The sequence below is a fragment of the Ictalurus punctatus genome, chromosome 19 (assembly GCF_001660625.3).
Source record: "Ictalurus punctatus breed USDA103 chromosome 19, Coco_2.0, whole genome shotgun sequence".
Lineage (NCBI taxonomy): Eukaryota > Metazoa > Chordata > Actinopteri > Siluriformes > Ictaluridae > Ictalurus > Ictalurus punctatus.
Window position 1 is genome coordinate 6,383,663 of NC_030434.2, and position 22,150 is coordinate 6,405,812.

The window sequence follows — 22,150 nt, forward strand, 5'->3', positions numbered from 1 at the left end:
TACCTTACTTTAGAAATAAATTTTAATTGCAAAGAGACAACTTAGGTACTATAATTCTCTGTGATCTATTTTTTAAAGGCTAACATTTCTTTAAAAAGAGCCTACTGTGTGAGGTGTAGTTTAAAAAATCCTGTCATCTACTGACACTGATGTTGTTCCACACTTATATGCCTTCTTTTGTGGAACAACTGAAGACAAAAGTCATACAGTTTTCTTCAATTCAGCTCACTGTTTTTGTAGAATGGACAATGACTACGTTTACATGGACAGCAATAATCTAATTAATGACCTTATTCTGAATAAGACAATATTGTGATTAAGGTGTTTACATGAGTCGCTTTTAGAATATTCCTTTCATGTTCCTGTTTTACACGTTATAGAACATAGCTCGATTAACAGCACACGTCATTACGTGTCACGTCAATACTCCACATGACTTAATTCGATTTGTGTTTACTTCGAGTATTACTTTAGTCGGATTAAGGTAATCAATAATCGCTGTTTACAAGGTAGATTCTTAATTAGAGTATTGTCTTAATTGGGTTAATATCTGATTATTGTCCATGTAAACGAACTGAGTGATACATATGTCATTTGCAAAGTACGCCAGTTTGAATTGTGACTCAAAATTGTGCGTTATACTGGTCAAATTTGACAAATAAATGTTTGATTAAAATGTTCATGTGTGTACAGTTGCTTTATGTTTATCATTTGGTTTCATTAGATAATTTGACCTCAAGTAAAGTACTCCTGGAGTAAAATATAAATACAGTTTTAAAAAGTATAACATTTATTTTGATAATTAATAGTCCGGTATTGGTTAAATTCAGTTAAAAAGATTTAGTAAATGTAGCACATTCATTTTGTTATGTCATTTTCTGATATCTATCTTATCGTTTGTGATATACCGGAAGAAATTCTCCCCACGATAAGAATTAGTCTTCCTGCAATAATAACGGTAAAGCCTAGTTGATGACGTATTTCTCTGTGCGACAGTGCAGAGTGAAAACAAGTACGGTGGAAGGCAGACGTGAAGCTGAGGAGGAGTTTATCGCTAAACGAAGAGCTACCTCTACAATCTGGAACTGGTTTGGTTACAGAAAATCAGTTTTATTTTTAGCTCAGTGGTTCTCAACACAGGGGGTCGGATCAGAAGGGGGGCGCAAACTGTTTTCAAGAAAGAAAGAAAAAAAAACACAGACAGGCATCATTTGTGTACTCTGTATTTTATTGCTTTCCAAATAGAATGTGCATAAATGAAAAACCCTGTGTTCCCTCTCCCTCTGTATTTTCTTTTTGCTGGGGAGAAAAAAAAGTGCCTAGTGACAAATCTAGCGGGTTTTTGGACAAACCTTAGTAACTTTCCAAATGTGGCAAATACTGCCCTGCAAGCGTGAGGTCTTGCTTTCCTGCTGCACTCTCACCACTCTCTGCATCTGCTCTGTTCAGTGAGGGGCTGAGAGCCGGAGCAGCACATCCTGGTGATCGCACGGCAGCTGACATAGACGTGAATAGTAGTTATATCATACACTTTCTGTCAAACTGTCAATCAAAGTGTTGTGTGTGATAATTTATGACCCTCTGTGCTTCCCTGACTGGCAGGTCTGTAGGGGTGGTGAGGGGGGTAACCCTATGGAGTTTATCAGATGGTCAATCTGGCTCCTTTGTGTCTGGGGGTGTTGTGGAGAGGTGTGTGTTGGGGGGAATAGTCCCCCTCCCGACAAAAGGTGTTTATGTTAATGAGTTTGGTTTTTGGTGGGATGAAATACGTCTGAAAAGAAATAATGTTTTTAATATGGGGCTGTGTTTGTGTTACTTTGTGGCGTTATTTCGTTTGTGTAAACACATTGTTAGAAAAGCATGATGTTTGAATGTGTACATATATGAGTAGAATATTTGTTTTGTGAAATAAATGAAAACAATTGTTGATTATGTTTTTTAGGGATCCCGTTTTACCTTTGAATAAAAAGTTTAGGAGTTAAAGCGTCTTTTTTAGAAAAAAGAATCTGTTTAAAATAATCGTTTGTATTACATACATTCTAAACACAAACCTTCAGGATGTAAAAAATGATCAAAAGAGATGTTTAAAAAGAATCCGTATTACCAGGTTTCCCAAAAAACACATAAAAACTTTAGGAGGTAAAAATGGTTAAAAGAGCTGTTTAAAAAGAATAGCGCGTATTACACGACTTCTAAACAAAGATCCTTACGAGGTAAAAATGTTAAAGTGCTGGCTAAAAGAATCTCCGTAATGTTTAAACTAGGAGAGCAGTATTTTCCAGAGATGTCTTCCAGTCGCTGTGTTAAGCAGTAATGAAGTTAAACGGAGACGCCTCACTCTCGCTAAACCCCGCCCACACATACGTGTTTTCAGACACGCCTCTCTCTCTGTCTCTCTAAACACACCCATTCACATGTTTTCAACGTAGCCAGTACGTTCTGTCAAAATGTCAATCACGGCGGTAGAACTAGAGGGCTAATTTATGGCCTCGTCCATGACAGGCCTGCGTTTCTCTAGGAGTGCTTAATTTATGGCTCTTTGTTTCTTCCTGACCAAAGAGTTTTTTATGACTAGGGGGGTCGTGGTGTGATCCTACAGATTGTTTATGATAATGAGTGTCTGCGGGGGTGTTAATTGCTTTACGACACACCCTACAATAGGTATGCTTTATGTTTAAAAGTACGGCCAGTTACGCAGAAGTCTCTAAGATCGCGGCCGTGTATCAGAGCGCTGTGTAATTTTAGGCGAATCGTCGATTCTCGTTTTAACTCACCTTTAAAGCTTTATATATTATTTTTGAGAATACTTCAAAGAGGAGATGGCTGTCTGTCGCAACAGTAAGTGTTTTATTATTATTATTATTATTATAATTGTTATTATTATTATTATTATTATTACACATAGTTAAGAATGTTTTTATTTATAAACGAATTTATGGGTTTATTGTGGTGAATAAAACAGGTATCTAACGCTACAGGTGATGATGATATTGTGTCTATCCCGGACATCGTAGACGAAATCAGGTTTCTGAACAAGGCAAGCGGTACGTGCGTTGTTATTCTTTATAAGTGTTCGATCCTATGTATGATGTGTATGTGTTTAACGCTTTTACTTCTTTTTTTCACAAAGGGTCGAACACAGAAGTCCCGCGAGTCAGGTTTGAAAACCCCGTGCTGGGTAAGATCTGTGATAATGAGATATTTATCTGTTATGTTTAAAAAGCGGTTTAAGATGTTTTCTTACGTATTGTGTTCGTTTGTTTACTGTTCAAGGCTTGTCAAATCTTGTAGACAAGATCGCTGCACCCGAGTTCAAAAATAGTGCTGCGGTCTCCACTGAACTCGGTATACCAACGAACTCTGGAAAGGCCAAGCGTAAAACAGTCGCTCAGGTCCACAGCGCGGGTGTCGCTACGTCTAAACGTAAACGATCAAGATCTCCCCCACGATCGACAGAAGGTGTGTAGCATGTATTTTTATTTTTTTTATTTTATTTTTTTTTTTAAAGAGTGTTTCATCATCCTAATTAGTGCCGGTATCCTAAGCAATGTTTTGTGTTTTTTTCCCCAAACAGAGTCATCTGTGAATGAACCGAGCGCTATAGACTCGTGTTTGAATTGGAATCAGGAGCTGTTAGATTCGTGGGACGCATGTGTATTTACCCCGGTTCCCGGAGACGATCTGCCTTCAAACCAAGAAGCATTTGGTCGCGAGGCTACTGATGTTATAGACAATAACAGAGACTCGGCGGAGGTGATACGAACCGGGTTCAAGGCCGTTGAGGATCGTACTGCTGGTTTTGAAAAGACTTTTGCCAGCGTCACCGAGCGTCTGGACATTATAGAGAAGAATCAGCGTCTTTATAATCAAAGTCTTGTGGAAACTTTACAAAACCATACCATCACACATAAAAAAATCATAGCAACCCAGAGGCTTCTTGCTGGGGAGATTCGTCGCGTTGATCACAATCAACACCTGACGGCGGAATTGTTAAAACAGTTTGTACAGTTAGTTAAAAACAAGAAACTCGGGTGAGTTGTACAATAAGTATTTTATAACCCCTGTGTGTGTGTGTGTGTGTGTGTGTGTGTGTGTGTGTGTGTGTGTGTGTGTGTGTGTGTGTGTGTGTGTGTGTGCGTTTATTTGCTGGTGTGTATCTGGTTTACGGTGTGTGATTTTTACTAGTTTTTGTTTCAATAATAAAAATGTCAAAGCGGTGTGGTGAAAACTCGTGTAATCTGGGAGCTGCAATTAAATTTAGAAGATGCGACGACGATGATCTGTGTACTTTTGAACAGCGTTGCACCACAGAGACGTTACAGGGTTTAATTCGGACAATGGAGGATCTGAATAGACAGCAGTCTACCACCGATACTTTGTTGGACTTATTAAACATTGTTAGATCAATGGCTGAGGTTCAAACAGAGCCGCTGCCTAATTCGTTTTCAGACATCGGTTCAAATTCGTTGTTAGTCAGCGATTCAAATTCACAGCAGGTGGGGTGCGGGTCGGACAGTCAATCGTTTAATCCTTCGGAACCAAATTTTGGGTTATCCGAAGCAGCTATTGAGTCTATCTTAAGAGAGGGTGGGTCTGTTGGTGATTATACGGTGGTACCGAGACGCAGATTTAATGGTCTGGAGATACGGCGTCGTATAAACATGCGTGTGATAACCGCTCCAGACCTGGCAGCGTACGCTATATTTCTGTATGATATCATGTCTGAAATAGTGTCGTTTTCCAGACTGCTGGCCGGCGATGGGGGCTTAATCAACATTACCTTGAGAGGCCCTAGTCTACCCTCTGACGTTAACGCTGTCTTGTCACCTGATAACGATTACGATTTGCACATATTCACACAACAACTAGAGAACATTATGCAAAGTAATTCTGACGTACGGGCTGATGAATGTCTAGATCTGTACGTGTCTATAGCTCGCGGTAAACACGGTGGCGCTTATCGAAAGATACGTGATTTAGCTCATAACGAGGTGATTGCCAGAAACAGAATGAATCTGTTCTGTCCTAACAACATATCTAACAATCTGTGTTTTGCGATCTGTCTGTCCCATTTTCTACAACCGCATACGTCATGTGGTGAACTCGAGTCGTTAGCAGCGTCTCTACAGAAAACTGCAGGGTATTCGGTACAACAAAAGATAGGGTTTGATGACATCACGCGATTTGAACGGTTGTTACATGTTAAAATAGTGGTGTTCCATAGGACATGTTCTGGTCTGTTGGAACACTTTACGAACAATGACGAGCCTCATAATAAGACCGTGTTCTTGTATTTACACAACGAACATTATTTCTTGATTAAGAACCTAAAAGCATTCATCGGTACACCATACGTGTGCGAATACTGCTATCGTGGTTTTACTAGCCGCAGAAACCACAGGTGTAAATACGTTTGCGATGTATGTAATGCACCTGATTGTCATAAATACGCTGGCAAAACAAGGCAATGTCACGATTGTTTGCGGTACTGCAGATCAACCTACTGTTACAACGCCCATAAACAAATGCAAACAGGACAACCGTACGCTCAGTGTGACGTCACTAAATACTGTCAGAAATGTAATAGGCGATATCACGTCAACGGAGCAGTACCAAAAAAACATGTGTGCCCTGCAGAACACTGTATCCACTGTAAAGCTGAGTTGGTTAATGACGGAGTACACCAATGTTTCATACAACCGATAAAAATGGAACCACCTAGCGACAAATACATTTATTATGATTTTGAGACACAACACACGGACGGTAAACACGTGGCAAATTTCGTATGCGCCATTACATTTAAAGGGGAAGAGTTCACAGCCGCTGGTACAGACTGTATAGATCAACTTGTTAAAAAGTTTAGACAGCCTCATTATCAGAATTACACATGGGTTGCACACAACGCTTCAGGGTTTGACAATTTTATACTGTTGGAATATTTTGCAAAAGCAGGGCTAACACTCCAAATTACTATGCAAGGCTGTCGGATCATCTTAATGTATGATAAGACATTCAAGCAACGTTTCATCGATAGCTACTCTTTCATCCCTATGCGTCTGTCCATGACATCCGCTGCGTTAAATCTAACCTGTGCTGAGAAAGGTCATTTTCCACATCTGTTCAATAGAACCGAAAATGAAGACTACGTAGGCCCATACCCTGATAAGTATTTCTACGGCTATGAGACAATGTCTGACAAAGAGAGGGCTCTGTTTGATGAGTGGTATGTTACGGTGTCGGGTAAGGTTTTTGATTTAAAAAAAGAACTCGCCATGTACGGCAAGAACGATGTCGTTTTGCTCCGTGAGGCATGCATGAAGTACCGTGACGAATTCATACAATGTACCAAACTCGACCCGTTCAGATACACCACTTTAGCAGCGTGCTGCATGGCCGTGTATAAAACCCACTATCTACCTAAAGACACACTAGCTCTGACCCATAACAATGCATACACAAATCAGAACAAGACATATTCAGCCGTTTCCATTGAATGGCTTGAATATGTCAAAACAACACGAGGCGTGAACATTCAGCACGCTTTAAATCATGGAGAGATGGTGATTGGAAAATATCATCTCGATGGTTATTATGAAAAGGATGGTATCAAATATGGGTTCGAATTCAACGGATGCATGTTTCACGGGCATGAATGTCGTTATAACCCAAACCATTTACATCCGTTATCAAAAGTGCCCTACGGTTTGCTCAGAAGACAGTTTGATGATAAGGTCGAAATTTTGGAAAAGGCGTATGGTCTTGATGTTGAGGTGATGTGGGAATGTGATTGGAATAACGCTAAACAGAACGATGTCGCTGTAATGGCGTTTATGTCCACTTACATACATCCTGAACGATTGAAACCGCGCAACGCGCTATTCGGTGGTCGTACTAACGCGTACAAATTGTATCACAAAGCCGACAATAGTGAAAAAATACGATATGTCGACTTTACAAGTTTGTACCCCTTTTGCCAGGCCAAAAAATGTTACCCCATAGGACATCCACAAATAATTTTCAAGGATTTTGAACCTCTTGAAAATTATTATGGGTTTGTCAAGGCTACAGTACTGCCACCGCGAAAACTGCTTCACCCCGTCCTTCCCTATAGGACCGGTGGTAAGCTTATGTTTCCACTTTGTCGTACATGCGCCGAACATCAGAATCAGACAGACCCGTGTGGTCATACTGATGAGGAAAGAGCTATTTCAGGGTGTTGGGTCAGCATAGAGCTGTTGAAAGGTGTGGAAAAGGGTTATATTGTAACGAACGTGGACGAGGTGTGGCATTTTCCACAACGGTCAGAAACTTTGTTTTGTGATTATGTTAAAACATTTTTACAATATAAACAAGAGGCCAGCGGTTTCCCCGCACACGTTATGACAGACGCAGACAAGGAATCCTACATCTCAGACTACTTTGAGAAAGAGGGGATTAAGATGGACGCCGGTAAGATAAGTCGCAATCCAGCACGGCGTTCTATTAACAAACTTCTGCTGAACTCACTTTGGGGTCGTTTCTCCATGCGTGAAAACTTGCCGTGTACAGAGTTAATTTCGGATCCGGAACAATTTACACAGCACATATTCGGTGACGGGTATGATGTTAAACACTTTTCCTTCGTTTCAGACAGCGTGGCTCTAATTCAGTGGTGTTATGGGGATGGGAAAGGGGGGCAGACTCGCGACATCAACATCTTTCTCGGGGCTTTCACAACAGCTCATGCCCGTCTAGAACTTTACGAATTAATGGACAAATTGGGTGACAGGCTGTTGTACAGTGACACAGACAGTGTGATCTTTACATCTAGAGAGGGCGACTGGGAACCTCCGTTGGGCCCCTATCTCGGTAATTTAACTGACGAGGTTGGTGCTGGTGATCATATTGTAGAATTTTGTTCAGGCGGTCCGAAAACATACGGCTACCGCACTGCGAAGGGTAAGGTTTGCATGAAAGCCAAAGGTGTCACGCTCAACGCAGTAAATTCAAAAGCCATTAGATTAGACACCCTGATTGGACTTGTCGATCACTACGTCGTGGGGGAGGATAATAGTCGTCATATACTGGCATACACAGATACCATTGTACGTAATAAAAAACAATTCACACTACACAACAGGTCAGTTGTTAAAAAGTTTAAGGTTGTGTACAACAAACGCGTACTGCTCCCAGATTTCACAACGATCCCATATGGCTTCTGACAATCTCTTTGGACATAGGGGTGTGCGAGACACAGAGGGGTTTGATTTCCGATTACATCACCCTTTCTCGTGTGTGATAAGCGGTCCTTCAAACTCGGGGAAGTCATATTTTGTAAAAATGTTGTTGCAAAATGCTGTACATTTGATATCTAAAAAAATTGAAAATATTGTGTATATTTATGATTGTTGGCAACCGTTGTATGATGAATTGTTGAAAATGTACAAAATAAAATTTGTTGAAGGATTACCACAGACTCTGAATGATGATGCTCTGTTTCCGACCAACGCGGTTAATTTGTTAATCCTCGATGATCTGATGAAAGAGGCCAGCGGGAGCAACGAAGTGGAGAAGGTCTTTACCCAATATGTACATCATAGAAATCTTAGCGCTATTTATATTGTACAGAATTTATTTTGCCAAGGGAAATCCAGTAGGACCATCAGTTTAAACACGAATTATCTAATGTTGTTTAAAAATCCCAGAGATGCTAATCAAGTCAGTGTTCTAGGAAGACAAATGTATCCAGGCAACACAAAATTTTTTATGGAATGTTATCGAGACGCAACCAGCAAGCCTTTCGGGTATCTGCTGATTGATTATAAAACAAAAACTCCCGAACACTATCGGCTCAGAACAGATTTACTTGCGCCACACCCTGTGGTATATCTCCAGAAAAGAAGATAGCGAAATGTCTGCCAGACTTTGTAGAAACCTGCCGCTTTTAAAAATATTATTAAAAGCGTCACCCAAACAAAGACGGATTATTTTACAGACTGCCACAGACGAGCTCATTGCGACATTGTGTGAAGTAGCTCTTAACGTTCTCTACGGCAACATACCTCTCACATCTCAACAATACCAGAAGCTCAGAAGAAGGAAAAGCGTAATCAAATTTGTAGCGGATAAGACTGTTGGTGTTAAAAGAAAGAGACGTGTAATAAATCAACAGGGGGGATTTCTTCTACCGCTCTTAAGCGTAGCTATCCCTTTCATCTCCAGCCTGATTGCATCTAGATAACAGAGGGAATGGAGTACGCAGAGAAAATGTTTTTAGTCCCGCAGCACCAGTTGGACAAACTAAAGACCGGGACAGCACGCGAATCTATTCAACAAATCGTGGAGAATGATTTGGACATTGCTATAAGAAATATCTTGCACCGCTCTGACTTGGACAGTTATGAAAAAGCGAAGCTGTACACAAACGTTTTACAGCGCTTTTTAACAGTCGCTAGACAAGGGGACCGTGAAAACAGCACATTAACATTGACACCTATGCAGACTGAGCATCCTGAACAAGAAAAGCCGTCTGCGCCGCCCGGCGTAAAACACCACGACGGTCTAGATAACGTCGCGGCGGATATTTTGAAGAATATTCCGCAGAGGAGTGTAAAAAACGCTCGCTACATTTTAGATAAAATGTCTAAAATGAGAGATGTCACATCTTGGGACGATTCGGGGGAGTTTGTGTTTAACGGTAGAACTATTCCCGGCTCACATATGCTCGATTTAGTTAAAGGCATCACGGCTCCGCAAAAGATTTCCGATGCCCGAAGACCTGTCGGCTGGCTCGAATTTCTGGAGGCTTTTGCTACTTTAAACATACCATACTCAACGGTGCCAAACCATTCTGTCAGACACGCAATTAAATCTTTCAAAACCAAATCGACTTCGCCTATAACCAACTCGTCTAAGAGGCGTAAAAAAGAGAAAATACTTCCGAGCACACCATCAGCACAATCAAATTATTCAGATGGCCCTGTATTCAAATCACCCACTCTTGACCCGAGGCAGTGGCTGCGTTTTTAATCCACGAGTTTTCTTTTGTTTATGATCTTGTTATTATCTGTATTGCTGTATGTGGTGTTTGTATAACAATAATAATAATGATGTTAATAATAATAATAAAGAGTCAAAAAAGAAGAAGAAATCTATTTTCTTTGTTTTTATTGAAAATATCTAGTGTTAGACATAAACATTTCACCTGTCTGAACACAACGAATACATTTGAAAACATTTTCATTACAAAGACCTTTTTTTAGTTTTAGTTTTTTCATAAATGCTGACACCATCTTGTCGTTTTTAATAAAATCGCCGGTATACATCTTCAGCACTCGGTCATAATCATGTCCCTTCACCATGTGATAGAGAAAAAACACACAATGCTGCCCGCAGGTCTCTGATGAAAAATCTTGGACCTGTACTGCTGAATGTTGAATCACTCTAGAATTTCGGTTTAAAAAGTTTTTGATATTCTGTGGAAAACGATTGTCATCTGGTTTATTACCAAAGCTGTCGAAAAAACAACCCACGCCGACCTCGTTTATGTAGATGGCTAGCCAGTGTTCACCCGGGAGTCCTGAAGGATGCGTGTTGATTATCACCATGGATGGTAATTTTCTCAAGGGGGCTTTTGGTAGGTGGTCACACGGTAGTACGCCGAGAAAATGGGTGTTACACGAGATCTTATCCATTATTGCCGTAAGCTGGATGGTGTCCATTCTGCCTATTAATAGTAATCAACCAGGATCTGTCTGCGATTTGACACTTCGATGATGCTGTCAAATATGGCATAAACGATTAAGTTGATCGTTCGGGGTAGAGGTTGTCTAAAACGTGCTTCTAGCCTAATGTTCCCAGACTTGATAAGCGACACGTGTTGACTGCAGTCTTCGTCCGGCGTGAGATTAAACGCATAAAGGGTATACCCATGCAGAAAATCCTCCCTATCAATAGCTAGAGGTTGATTTTTAAGATGCTTTCCAGAAGCCAGCGCTAACTGGTAAAATTCGCGTACCGCAGAGCCACTTCCATATTCAGGCTGCAGGGGTTTAGCGGGGTGTTGTTGGCCGTCCAGATAAACTGCCAAAAATTCTAGGTCATAGTTTTTAAAGGCGAACGGATTTTTATCATACGAGCCTGTAAACGCATCATTATCAACCATAGCCAGAACAACGGATTTTGGTAGAGTTCCTAAGAACAAGTTTTCTTGATTACAAACACGTGAACCTACAGGGATTGAGAAGTTTTTCACACACACCCTGTCGATGGGGTATTTGGCTGGCGTCGAGAGCAATGCTTGCGCGTGCCCCAATCTCACACCTGGTGATACCGACACTTTTTTCACAAACAGTGAAGCTGACACGATGTTTAGTTTATAGGCCACAGCGCCGCTCCTCATCAAACAGAATTCATCTTTCGCCCTCGTCATGCGAATTTTAATGTCCACGCCGTTAAGCATTAGTTTTTCTTGAAAGAATATGTCACTGTGAATGGGGGCCAGTAGTTCAACAACGTTGCTGGCGTTGGTAAATGCAGCTCGTTTGGTCAAACCTCTGTTACCGCCGGCGGGGTCCGTTACGTCCATGTGACCGGCGGTGTCTTTGTAAAAGAGCCCCGCTGAAAACAGCGTTTCAAGAGCGTCTTTACCATAATTGGTGAGACACTCTATTATGCATCGATAAGGATATGTGTTGGAACTTTGTGATATGAGACGGTCTCCAAGCGACACGTCCACTTGTGAAAATATCGTAGATCCGGCATAGTTAATAAGCCCCACGGGGGCTCCGTCTGCTATGTCTGTGCCGTCTGCGTTAGTGATTTTGAGACGCAAAAAAACCAAGGTGTTGTTTAGGTCCACATAATCCTCGCCAGTCCCCGCTATAAAAAACTCCAGAGGCGATGTTTCTGATATTGCTGACAACGGTGGCACTTCTATATATGTATTTTTTTCAATAACGGTCTGTGTTAATGGTACTGTGAATAGGTCCAGCTCGGTTTTTAAACATTCTTCTGACATATTGTGTAGTAAAGACATGGTCTAAAATATTGTTTTAACGCAGGTCTTTGGTCTTTTTGCTGTAGAGCTGGTTGGCGTCTTCTTGTGCTTGCGTTTTACAACTGACGATTTCTTTGTGTTATGTTTTCTTTTCTTCGTCGTTTGGCCACTCCTCCGAGTCCCTGGCGGTTTAGATGCTCTTCTGCGAGCCATCACCATTAGTCCGGATCCATCTTGAGTGTTATTATTGTTGTTGTTATTATTATTAAATGTATGCGATAATGTATTGCTAACAACATCGCTTAGTATGTTTTTTGCTGCTGATTTAAGATGTGGTTTGGCTATGCTAAAACCGCGTTTTAGCAAAGGAATGGCCATTCTAAAGAGACCTCTAAACACACCCCCTAACCCGGCTCCGTACATAACTCCGCCCCCTGCATAACCGGGGAGACCATTCCCCGCTTGATTCTGGTAATATTGCACGTAACGCAAAGGGTCTGTGTGGTGATTGTTGAAATATGCCATTATGATTATTTTTTAAACAAATTGTTTCACAGGCCTAAAATGCAGCTTGGCACACACCTTCCCGTAACTGAAGCGCACGTCTCGATTTTGATCGTCTTTCACCTGTATGGTTATCTCACTGACGGACGATTTATTAACCGATACGTAGTGTGGGGTGTCGTATCTAACACTAACATTCTTGTGGTTCTCCCCCTCTATATGTACACATCTCAGTAGCGGCACGTAGAAATCCCCCACGTTCTGGTATTCTATGATATCGGTATAAATATACATACTGTAAAACCGTTAATATCAGCCTGAAAAGGTGCATAAGTCATGCCAGATCTTTCAACAGCATGGTCCGTAGTTTCAATAGCAACTCCCGGTTTTAATCCTAAAATGTTGGCCACCTTTCCATAAAATGTCAGCGATGTCTTCGGGGGGCCTTTGAGAAAAATTTTATTTTTAACATGGTCATAGCCGAGACTCGCACGTTGTGTGAGAGTCGCGTTGATCTCCCTGATCAAAAAAACGACGTCGTCATAATATCCAGTCTTTAACCTGTAAGATGCGTTTGATATACTGCCTTCAATATTATATTCGGTGACCCGATTCTCAGTCTTCGTTGTTTCACCATAGTTGAAAATGAACGTAGCATCTTCCTCATTAAATGTGTACCACGACAGCGGATATTCAAATTCGATTAACCCGACTTGCCATTCTCCTTTTAGATTGATAGTTTTCGATAATCGAGTTGTATAACACGAGATACTATTTTCCGGATAAACGGTCCTTGAGGCATTACAGGGAAGCGTTACATAAAAATCACCAGCAGTCATGGTTGGTTTTTACATGAATGTGTGCCGTCTACGAGGTTTCGTCTGTTTATATGGGGTTCTGTACATCGACCAATTCTTTCTGGTCGATCCACGATGCGAATTTTGAGGGCCATCCGAGCCATCTAACCAAAACCATTGTTTTTCAACCTTGTTTCTTCTTGTCTAAAATTTTTTCCACTTTAAATGTTTTGTTTTTGTTCACAAATATTTTTTGTAATTCCTCTTCATAAAATACACCATCGATGACATCGCCGTCATAATCACACAACCTATAGACGGGACGTTCGCGTGATATGCATTCTGTTATAGTGAAAAACTCGTGCGTGTAGTTTTCTTTATAACCTTTTGCGAACGGCCCTCTTACTTTAGAAATTCTAACAATGTCGCCAACTTTATATTTAAATTTAGGGGTTACGCCGGGGCCGTCTTTAGATCCATATAGGTTTTTATACACGGCAGATTCATTTTCTTTGGACACATCAATAGGTCTCATCTTAATGCTCCTGTGATAGCTGGCGTTGTATCCGTCCGTGATGTCTTGTAGAACATCGATATAGCGTTTGGAGTTTGTAGCAGTTAAATATCTCCACATCCGACCTTTTAAGGTTCTATTAAACCGCTCGACGATGCACGCTTTTAAATCGGTGGCTGTTGCAAAATGTTCTATGTTGTACTTTTTTGTCATGCTTTGAAAATGTTTATTAAAAAATTCTTTCCCATTATCTGTCTGTAGTTTACGGGGCACCCTGCCCTCATCCAGTATAGATTGGAAAGCTTTAGACACCTCGACACCGGATTTGTTTTTTAAAACCCGAGTCCACGCATATTTACTAAACATGTCTATGCACGTCAACAGAAAATGAACGTTGTCGTTTTCCTTGGCGTATGCAGACATATCGACCAGATCTGCCTGAAACTGCATATCAATACCATAAACAAAAACACGATTTCTTTTGTATTTTAGCGGTGCAGTTCTGTGTAACGTGTAAGCATCCTCGCCGGCGAGCCAATCCGAAACTTGTTTATCTGTTAGACGAACCCCTGTTTCCTTTAAAACACCGTCTTTTAAACGTTTTTTACCACCAAAAGACCCCGCATTTGAAGGTGTGTAATAGACTTTTTTCAGGTCTGCTGTCATGTCTCCTGACATGTCGACACTTTAACAAGTACAATAGAATAACACAGATGGTCTTAAACGTCTTGGTATTTATTTCAGTAAAAGATCATAAACGTTATCATACATCATTGAGGGAGTGTAGGAATTTTATACACATCACAATGTTTTTGTCAACCACATACGCTATAAATGCGTCTATTATTTCACAGACATCTGTCTGGTCATTTCTCGACATCAGAATTTCACACACATCATACACATACGTACACATACATAAAATGTCTGCAATTCTAATACGTCTGCCACATTCAGTCACAATATCTAGTATTTTTGTGATAGAAACCAAAATCGGTTCGCATGCGTTAATACACATATGTACCAAAGCAGTCCAATCACACACCGTACCTCGCACAAGACACATCTGATTCACGAGATTTGTTAGACGTCTCGGGTCAACATCGCATCCGTTTACAACTACGGATACACCAACACGGTCCGTAAGGCATTTGTACAACAGACCGGACATCTCGCACCTAATACGGCGTTTAAGCAGACTCTTTGCTAATCCTGTAGCGCTGCACACATTCCCCATCTCAAACGGTTGGTGCGACCCCCTTCCAGCTGTCCACGGCGTCGTAGACGATCTGCTCGCTGCTGACATCCACAAGTTTCTCTCTGACCTCGTTGAGCCTTTGCACGATGTACACTTCGTCCCGCAGCTCGTGTAGAACGGCATCCACCGATCCTTGAATTCTCTGTGGGTTAACCCTCAAACCAAACCGACTCAAGGCTTGAGCGATGAAATGTTTAAGCCCTGGTTTGAGCAGATCACGCGATAGTTCCTCAAAGTATTTGTCAAAGAAATACGCGTCAGGTTCGAAGAGACAAGAGTGTCTAAGCTGACTCGGATGATCCACTTCGCACCCCAAACAGAGATCTTTCAGTTTTTTATTGATAACATGCTCCAGAAGGACCACGACTGTCGCTTTTATAATCTTGAACGCGTCAGATCGAATACAGCCGTCTGTGTCATCAACACCGATGTAGGCCGAGGCGCCAGTTAAAGAGCCGCTGATTCCGTACGGAGTTGTGAGGAAACTTAGGTTGTGATATCCTAATTCCTTGCAGAAATTATCCAACCACTTGTTGTCGTATGCTTGCGGAGTGGATTCTAGCGTTGTCGCGTTGTCGTCGGGCAGAGCCGGCGCTGTCTCCGGGGTGTTGCTGTAGCAGGCGTATGTAGAATCTTGAGACATCTTCGTAATATGTGTTTAATTGTGACACAGGCCACCCCGTTTTAATCATCACAGCATGAGGGCGGTCTTAAGAGAGGATCTCCGGAGTTGGTAACGCCCTGCTCGGGGTTAAACGACAGTTCCTTTACAACCCCATCGCCCACACGAAGATTTTTTGACAAACTAATACATTGTTGTTTTTTTCTCGGAGCGAAAGTTAGCTCCTCAATCTTTTCCTCAGAGTCTCTTATAGGCGTGATGCAGAACCGTCTTCTAGAGATATTAGGAGTTCTCGGTGTAGCCATTGTTGCAGTTAGTTACAGACTGTCTTCTGTGTTTAACCATAATGTCTTAACAAACTATTTAAAACCCCATTAACACCCCCGCAGACACTCATTATCATAAACAATCTGTAGGATCACACCACGACCCCCCTAGTCATAAAAAACTCTTTGGTCAGGAAGAAACAAAGAGCCATAAATTAAGCACTCCTAGAGAAACGCAGGCCTGTCATGGACGAGGCCATAAATCAGCCCTCTAGTTCTACCGCCGTGATTGACATTTTGACAGAACGTACTGGCTACGTTGAAAACATGTGAATGGGTGTGTTTAGAGAGACAGAGAGAGAGGCGTGTCTGAAAACACGTATGTGTGGGCGGGGTTTAGCAAGAGTGAGGCGTCTCCGTTTAACTTCATTACTGCTTAACACAGCGACTGGAAGACATCTCTGGAAAATACTGCTCTCCTAGTTTAAACATTACGGAGATTCTTTTAGCCAGCACTTTAACATTTTTACCTCGTAAGGATCTTTGTTTAGAAGTCGTGTAATACGCGCTATTCTTTTTAAACAGCTCTTTTAACCATTTTTACCTCCTAAAGTTTTTATGTGTTTTTTGGGAAACCTGGTAATACGGATTCTTTTTAAACATCTCTTTTGATCATTTTTTACATCCTGAAGGTTTGTGTTTAGAATGTATGTAATACAAACGATTATTTTAAACAGATTCTTTTTTCTAAAAAAGATGCTTTAACTCCTAAACTTTTTATTCAAAGGTAAAACGGGATCCCTAAAAAACATAATCAACAATTGTTTTCATTTATTTCACAAAACAAATATTCTACTCATATATGTACACATTCAAACATCATGCTTTTCTAACAATGTGTTTACACAAACGAAATAACGCCACAAAGTAACACAAACACAGCCCCATATTAAAAACATTATTTCTTTTCAGACGTATTTCACCCCACCAAAAACCAAACTCATTAACATAAACACCTTTTGTTGCGAGGGGGGACTATTCCCCCCAACACACACCTCTCCACAACACCCCCAGACACAAAGGAGCCAGATTGACCATCTGATAAACTCCATAGGGTTACCCCCCTCACCACCCCTACAGACCTGCCAGTCAGGGAAGCACAGAGGGTCATAAATTATCACACACAACACTTTGATTGACAGTTTGACAGAAAGTGTATGATATAACTACTGTGAATGTAAAAATAAGCAAGCGCACATGTCCCACTGACTGAATTAACAATGTCCTGGATCACAAGATGCACCCTTCATCCCAATTCGCATAATTCGTATGCGAATGTTTTTAGAATGCAAGAAGAATGATCTGCAACATGTTTTACATATAAAATAATGCACGTTATTACAGCCTAGTTCTCTTGTTCAAAGTAATTCTAGTGTTCAGACATTTTTGATCGTTCATGTTCCATACCGCTCTGTTATATAGGTTTATACAATTTATTTAAAAAATCATAAGTTATGATTGGGGAAGTGTGCCACATGCTTGGGGAGGCTTGGGGGGGCTTTAGTTATAAAAGTTTGAGTCCCTCTGTTTTAGATCAATGTTTGTATTTCTGAGGCTCTCAAGACTGCATGCAGCTGTCACTTGTAGCCAAAAACAGTGGTGCATGGCACGATATTTATATCCTCACTGATATCGTTATCGCAATAAATACCAGAAAATATTGTGATACAGTTTTAAGTCCATATCACCCATCCTTACATCTATGTAGCTTTTCAATTCTATCTACTCATTTTTATTAGGGGTTTTGACTTAGGGCTACTACTGCATTGACTTAAGATTTTAATTATACATACTCAATTTTATTTGTCATGGAAATAAATACAGTTATTCAGATCTACTTAATTTTTTTGTTTACATTTACTCAATTCATAAGGTATATTTCAGTGATTTCACAGCTTTAAAATTTACTCAATATTTTAAGAGTAAAAATATTTTACCATAAACATTTGAGTACATCACAGTTTAGGTTTGTAGAGTGTTAATTCTTAATTTAATGAGGACTTAATTTTACATTCAATGAGCTGAATCTTAGTACTCAGACTGCCATCCTGCTTATCTAATGAAATTTCCTTTAATTGTGACTTTAGCAGTAACATTAACAGTGAGGAGATGTTACCTGTGTAGAAGTGAGGAGTCTCCATCTTTAAACGCCAGAGGAAGATCCATAGACTGATCACTCTTCATGGAGATACAGCTGAGTGCTGGTGATTCTGATCTCTCTCTCTGGAGTTTACTGCACAACATTATAGACAGTCCTTTAGTCATTTATATACACTCTTTACAGTTTTAACTAACTTGTTCATTTAATGAGGACTTAATTTTTTTTTTTTTTACATTTAATGGAATCTAATATATGAGTATATATATATATATATATATATATATATATATATATATATATATATATATATATATATAGAGAGAGAGAGAGAGAGAGAGAGAGAGAGAGAGAGAGAGAGAGAGAGAGAATTTGTGTATTACTTTTTATGGATGCACAAAAAGCTCAGAATTATACAGTCCTAGCAATCCCTGGTTGATTGGTAGAACCTGTCATTCCCCAGAGATTGGTTCAAATACCATTGGTAAAAATACTAGGTTCAATTACATTTTATTGTTGGTGACATCTAATTTGACTCTCTGAATTATCTTTTGTTTATTTTATTCATTAATGCGGCACTTGAACTTGTCTACCACTCATAGGTTTTTGCAAATTATCATTTCATTTGTAAATAAATTTAAAATAAATCCATCAATGAACGATCATCACCTCAGCTAACGTGATATTTGTGAATGCATGCGAATAACCAAATTGGTTCATTTTAAAACATTTGTTTTGAATATATATTAACTGCATCTCCTATACTCCAAGACTCTCCTGCGTTGTGTTATCAATGAAGAACAGAGAGTAGAACACACACACAGACACAGACACAGACACAGACACAGACACACACACACACACACACACACACACACACACACACACACACACAAACCGCTATCCTCAGAACTTTTACCACAAACTCGGCATTATATAAAAACACATCTCTTGGAATCAGATTATATAACATATAATATAATAGTGTTTATACAAATACTATGCTTTAAATGTCAAATATAATATAATTTACAAATATACTATAAATTACATCCTTGGGTTTATAAAATGAGATTTTACACAATACATTGTTGTATTCACTTGAGAGAATTTTCCCCACCCCAAAGAAACTGCTGTACATGATAAAACTCTCCCATCCACTCTGTACTAGTCACAAAACTAAAGATATCTTTCTTAAAACACTATTGTACATCCCAGCTGAGTCTCTGAATGTAGAAAAGGTGCTTTAAATAAGTATGGTATAGTTAATGTGTTGAAAATGTAGAAAGAAATACTGAAAAAGTACTAATCATTTAAACAGGTTTCATATTTGACTATAAAGTGATGGACGGTTATCACTAAGCTTGCTGTGATAGTCGATACATGGTGTTCAGCCACACATGATTACATCACTTGCCCACCGCAGCACCGCCCCCATCGTTTCATTTAGCTTTTTTATAATAATAAAAATCATTTAGTTCAATTAGAGAACGGATGCTACATTTAAAAACTGGACGCGTCTGCTCAATTCAGTATGAGCCGAATGAGTCCGAGTCGCAGCACAGATCAGCAGGAGTCAGATTTCATTTAGCACGTGACAAGAGTGAGGTGAGCTGACTGACAACACGATGGTGGAAGATTTTGTTCAATATAAGCGAGTTTGTAATTGTACTGTTTTGTTGTTGCTGTGTTTTTCATTAAGAATAATAATGAACCAGGGACATGCAGAGAGTTCCTCAGGGGCAGAATCTCAAATGTGGAAAGAAGAAGAAAAAAAAAAAAAGAAAAAAAGGGCTATATCACCAAATATATCACCAAAGAGCTAATTTGAATACTTTACTACTTTAACTACTTTACTAACTTTAATTTAACCACATATTCTTATCACTCTGGTAGACATTGTAAACAGACTGTGTGTGTTCACAGTAATGAGAATGACACTACTGATATAACCTAATGATATTTTATTTTTAAATTTATAGAAACAATTACAACAAAACGGCAACTTTTATCAGAGAGATGAATCCAAACAATCATTAAAAGAAAATGTAAACATTATGAAATGTATAATCATCTACAATAATACAATAATAAACATCTACAAATGTAGTGACACACCAACTATATGTCACTTACTGTAAAATCAGTAAAACGATTAATTTCACAAATAAATGTACATTTGGCAGCAGAACTTTGATTTCCATGAAACTGTAGCACTGCTTGCTGAACTGGATTTTTGATAGATCCCAAATTTAAACGGCAGATGCCGCTGTTTATGGATGATGCTGCTGAATTTAGTAAATGACACCCTGATGGTGACACTTACTTAATAAGATAGGAACTACACCACAATCTTGCTCAACTGCATTATTATTATTATTATTATTATTATTATTATTATTATTATTATTATTATTATTATTATTATTTTGCTTTCAAAGCACTAAGGCCATAAGTGAAACTAAGCTAATGTGTGCTTGTGGTTTTGTAGACAGCTGAGCACACACTGTTTCTCCTTCATCTCTTGGATATAATGCATATATACACTGGTATATTTTATATAAGATTGCTCTCCCTCCAGAATGTTTCATTTTAGCAGCAAGAAAACTGGTTTGTTGTCAAAAGTGGAATGTTAGTTGCACCACCCATGTTACTATGGCAACCAGTAGTATAGGAATGTTCACTGCTGACTTGCAGAGATAAAATCTCTGTATGTGTGAATGTAGCTTTAAGCGTTTGAATGTCCTCCTTGACTTTTTCTGAGTATCCCATTGTGTTTGAATCGCTCGCTGTTAGTTTTTTTCTGTTTCAGTCATTGAATTTGAAACTGCTTGAACTCTTTTAACCTGAATTTTTGACAGCTTGAATTTGCATGTTTCCCTCCAAGCATTAGACTTCAAATTTAGATTCAGGTTCTGCCTATTGACACACGACTTATGCTTCCAGACAGCAGAAATGTGATGAAATATACTTTTAAAACAGTTTTTTTTGTTCCACCCTGATAAAATTATATTCCCCAAACATTCTAGATGTTTAATTCATGAGAAATTGAAGAGAGGAAGTTGAAAGGCCTGTATAGTACACACGCCATAAAAAGACCTGTTTTACAGGTAAGGTTACACCTGCACCTCACGTGCTGCAGATTTCCTACAGCTGATTTTACACCAGTTTTATTTACAATATATCATCATTATTTTTATATAAAGTCATTTATAATAAAGAAAATCACTCACCTTTAGTCAAAAATCCTTGTTGTGTGACATTAATATCACCATTTCTATTCACTCACATAGTCACTCACTCACATACATACTCACTCACTCACTCACTCACTCACATACATACTCACTCACTCACTCACATACTCACTCACTCACATACTCACTCACTCACATACATACTCACTCACATACTCACATACATACTCACTCACTCACTCACATACATACTCACTCACTCACTCACATACATACTCACTCACTCACTCACATACTCACTCACATACTCACTCACATACTCACTCACTCACTCACATACTCACTCACTCACTCACATACATACTCACTCACATACCTACTCACTCACTCACATACATATTCACATACTCACTCACTCACTCACATACTCACTCACTCACACTCATACTTACTCACATACTCATACTCATACATATTCACTCACTCACTCACATACTCACTCACTCACATTCATACTCACTCACTCACATACTCATACTCATACATACTCACTCACTCACATACATACTCACACACTCACTCAATAACATACTCACTCACTCACATACTCACATACTCACTCACACACTCACATACTCACTCACATACTCACTCACTCACTCACTAACATACTGACTCACATATTCACTCACATACATACTCACTCACTCACATACATACTCACTCAGACTCAATCACATACTGACTCACTCACATACTCACTCACATACTCACTCACATACTCACTCACACACTCAAATACTCACTAACTCACATACCCACTCACATACATACTCACTCACTCACATACATAC

The 22,150-nt window shown here is 39.6% G+C and overlaps 3 protein-coding genes across 11 annotated transcripts in view; 2 read left to right on the forward strand and 1 right to left on the reverse strand.

Moving 5' to 3' along the window:
• Window positions 1-9,541, forward strand: part of LOC128635404 (uncharacterized) — a 166,789-nt gene extending 157,248 nt beyond the window's left edge. The window contains exon 2 of the mRNA XM_053688274.1: window positions 6,719-9,541. Coding sequence (XP_053544249.1) covers window positions 6,719-8,204 — 1,486 coding nt within the window. The 3' untranslated portion in view covers window positions 8,205-9,541. The remainder of the gene's footprint in view (window positions 1-6,718) is intronic.
• The window catches only part of LOC108280067 (NACHT, LRR and PYD domains-containing protein 12), a 353,895-nt gene that overhangs the window by 240,675 nt on the left and 91,070 nt on the right, over window positions 1-22,150 (reverse strand). The window lies entirely within an intron of this gene.
• On the forward strand, window positions 1,507-4,242 carry LOC128635405 (uncharacterized). The gene is made up of 5 exons (XM_053688277.1): window positions 1,507-2,838; window positions 2,979-3,044; window positions 3,131-3,178; window positions 3,274-3,459; window positions 3,575-4,242. The coding sequence occupies exons 1-5, from the start codon at window positions 2,820-2,822 to the stop codon at window positions 4,033-4,035; spliced, it is 780 nt and encodes a 259-aa protein (XP_053544252.1). The 5' UTR covers window positions 1,507-2,819; the 3' UTR covers window positions 4,036-4,242.

Excerpts from the sequence above, each read along its gene's own strand:
- LOC128635405 (XM_053688277.1), top strand. Across the intron at positions 3,045-3,130 it reads GTTTCTGAACAAGGCAAGCG|GGTCGAACACAGAAGTCCCG; the intron begins GTACGTGCGTTG and ends TTTTTCACAAAG. Across the intron at positions 3,179-3,273 it reads GTTTGAAAACCCCGTGCTGG|GCTTGTCAAATCTTGTAGAC; the intron begins GTAAGATCTGTG and ends TTACTGTTCAAG.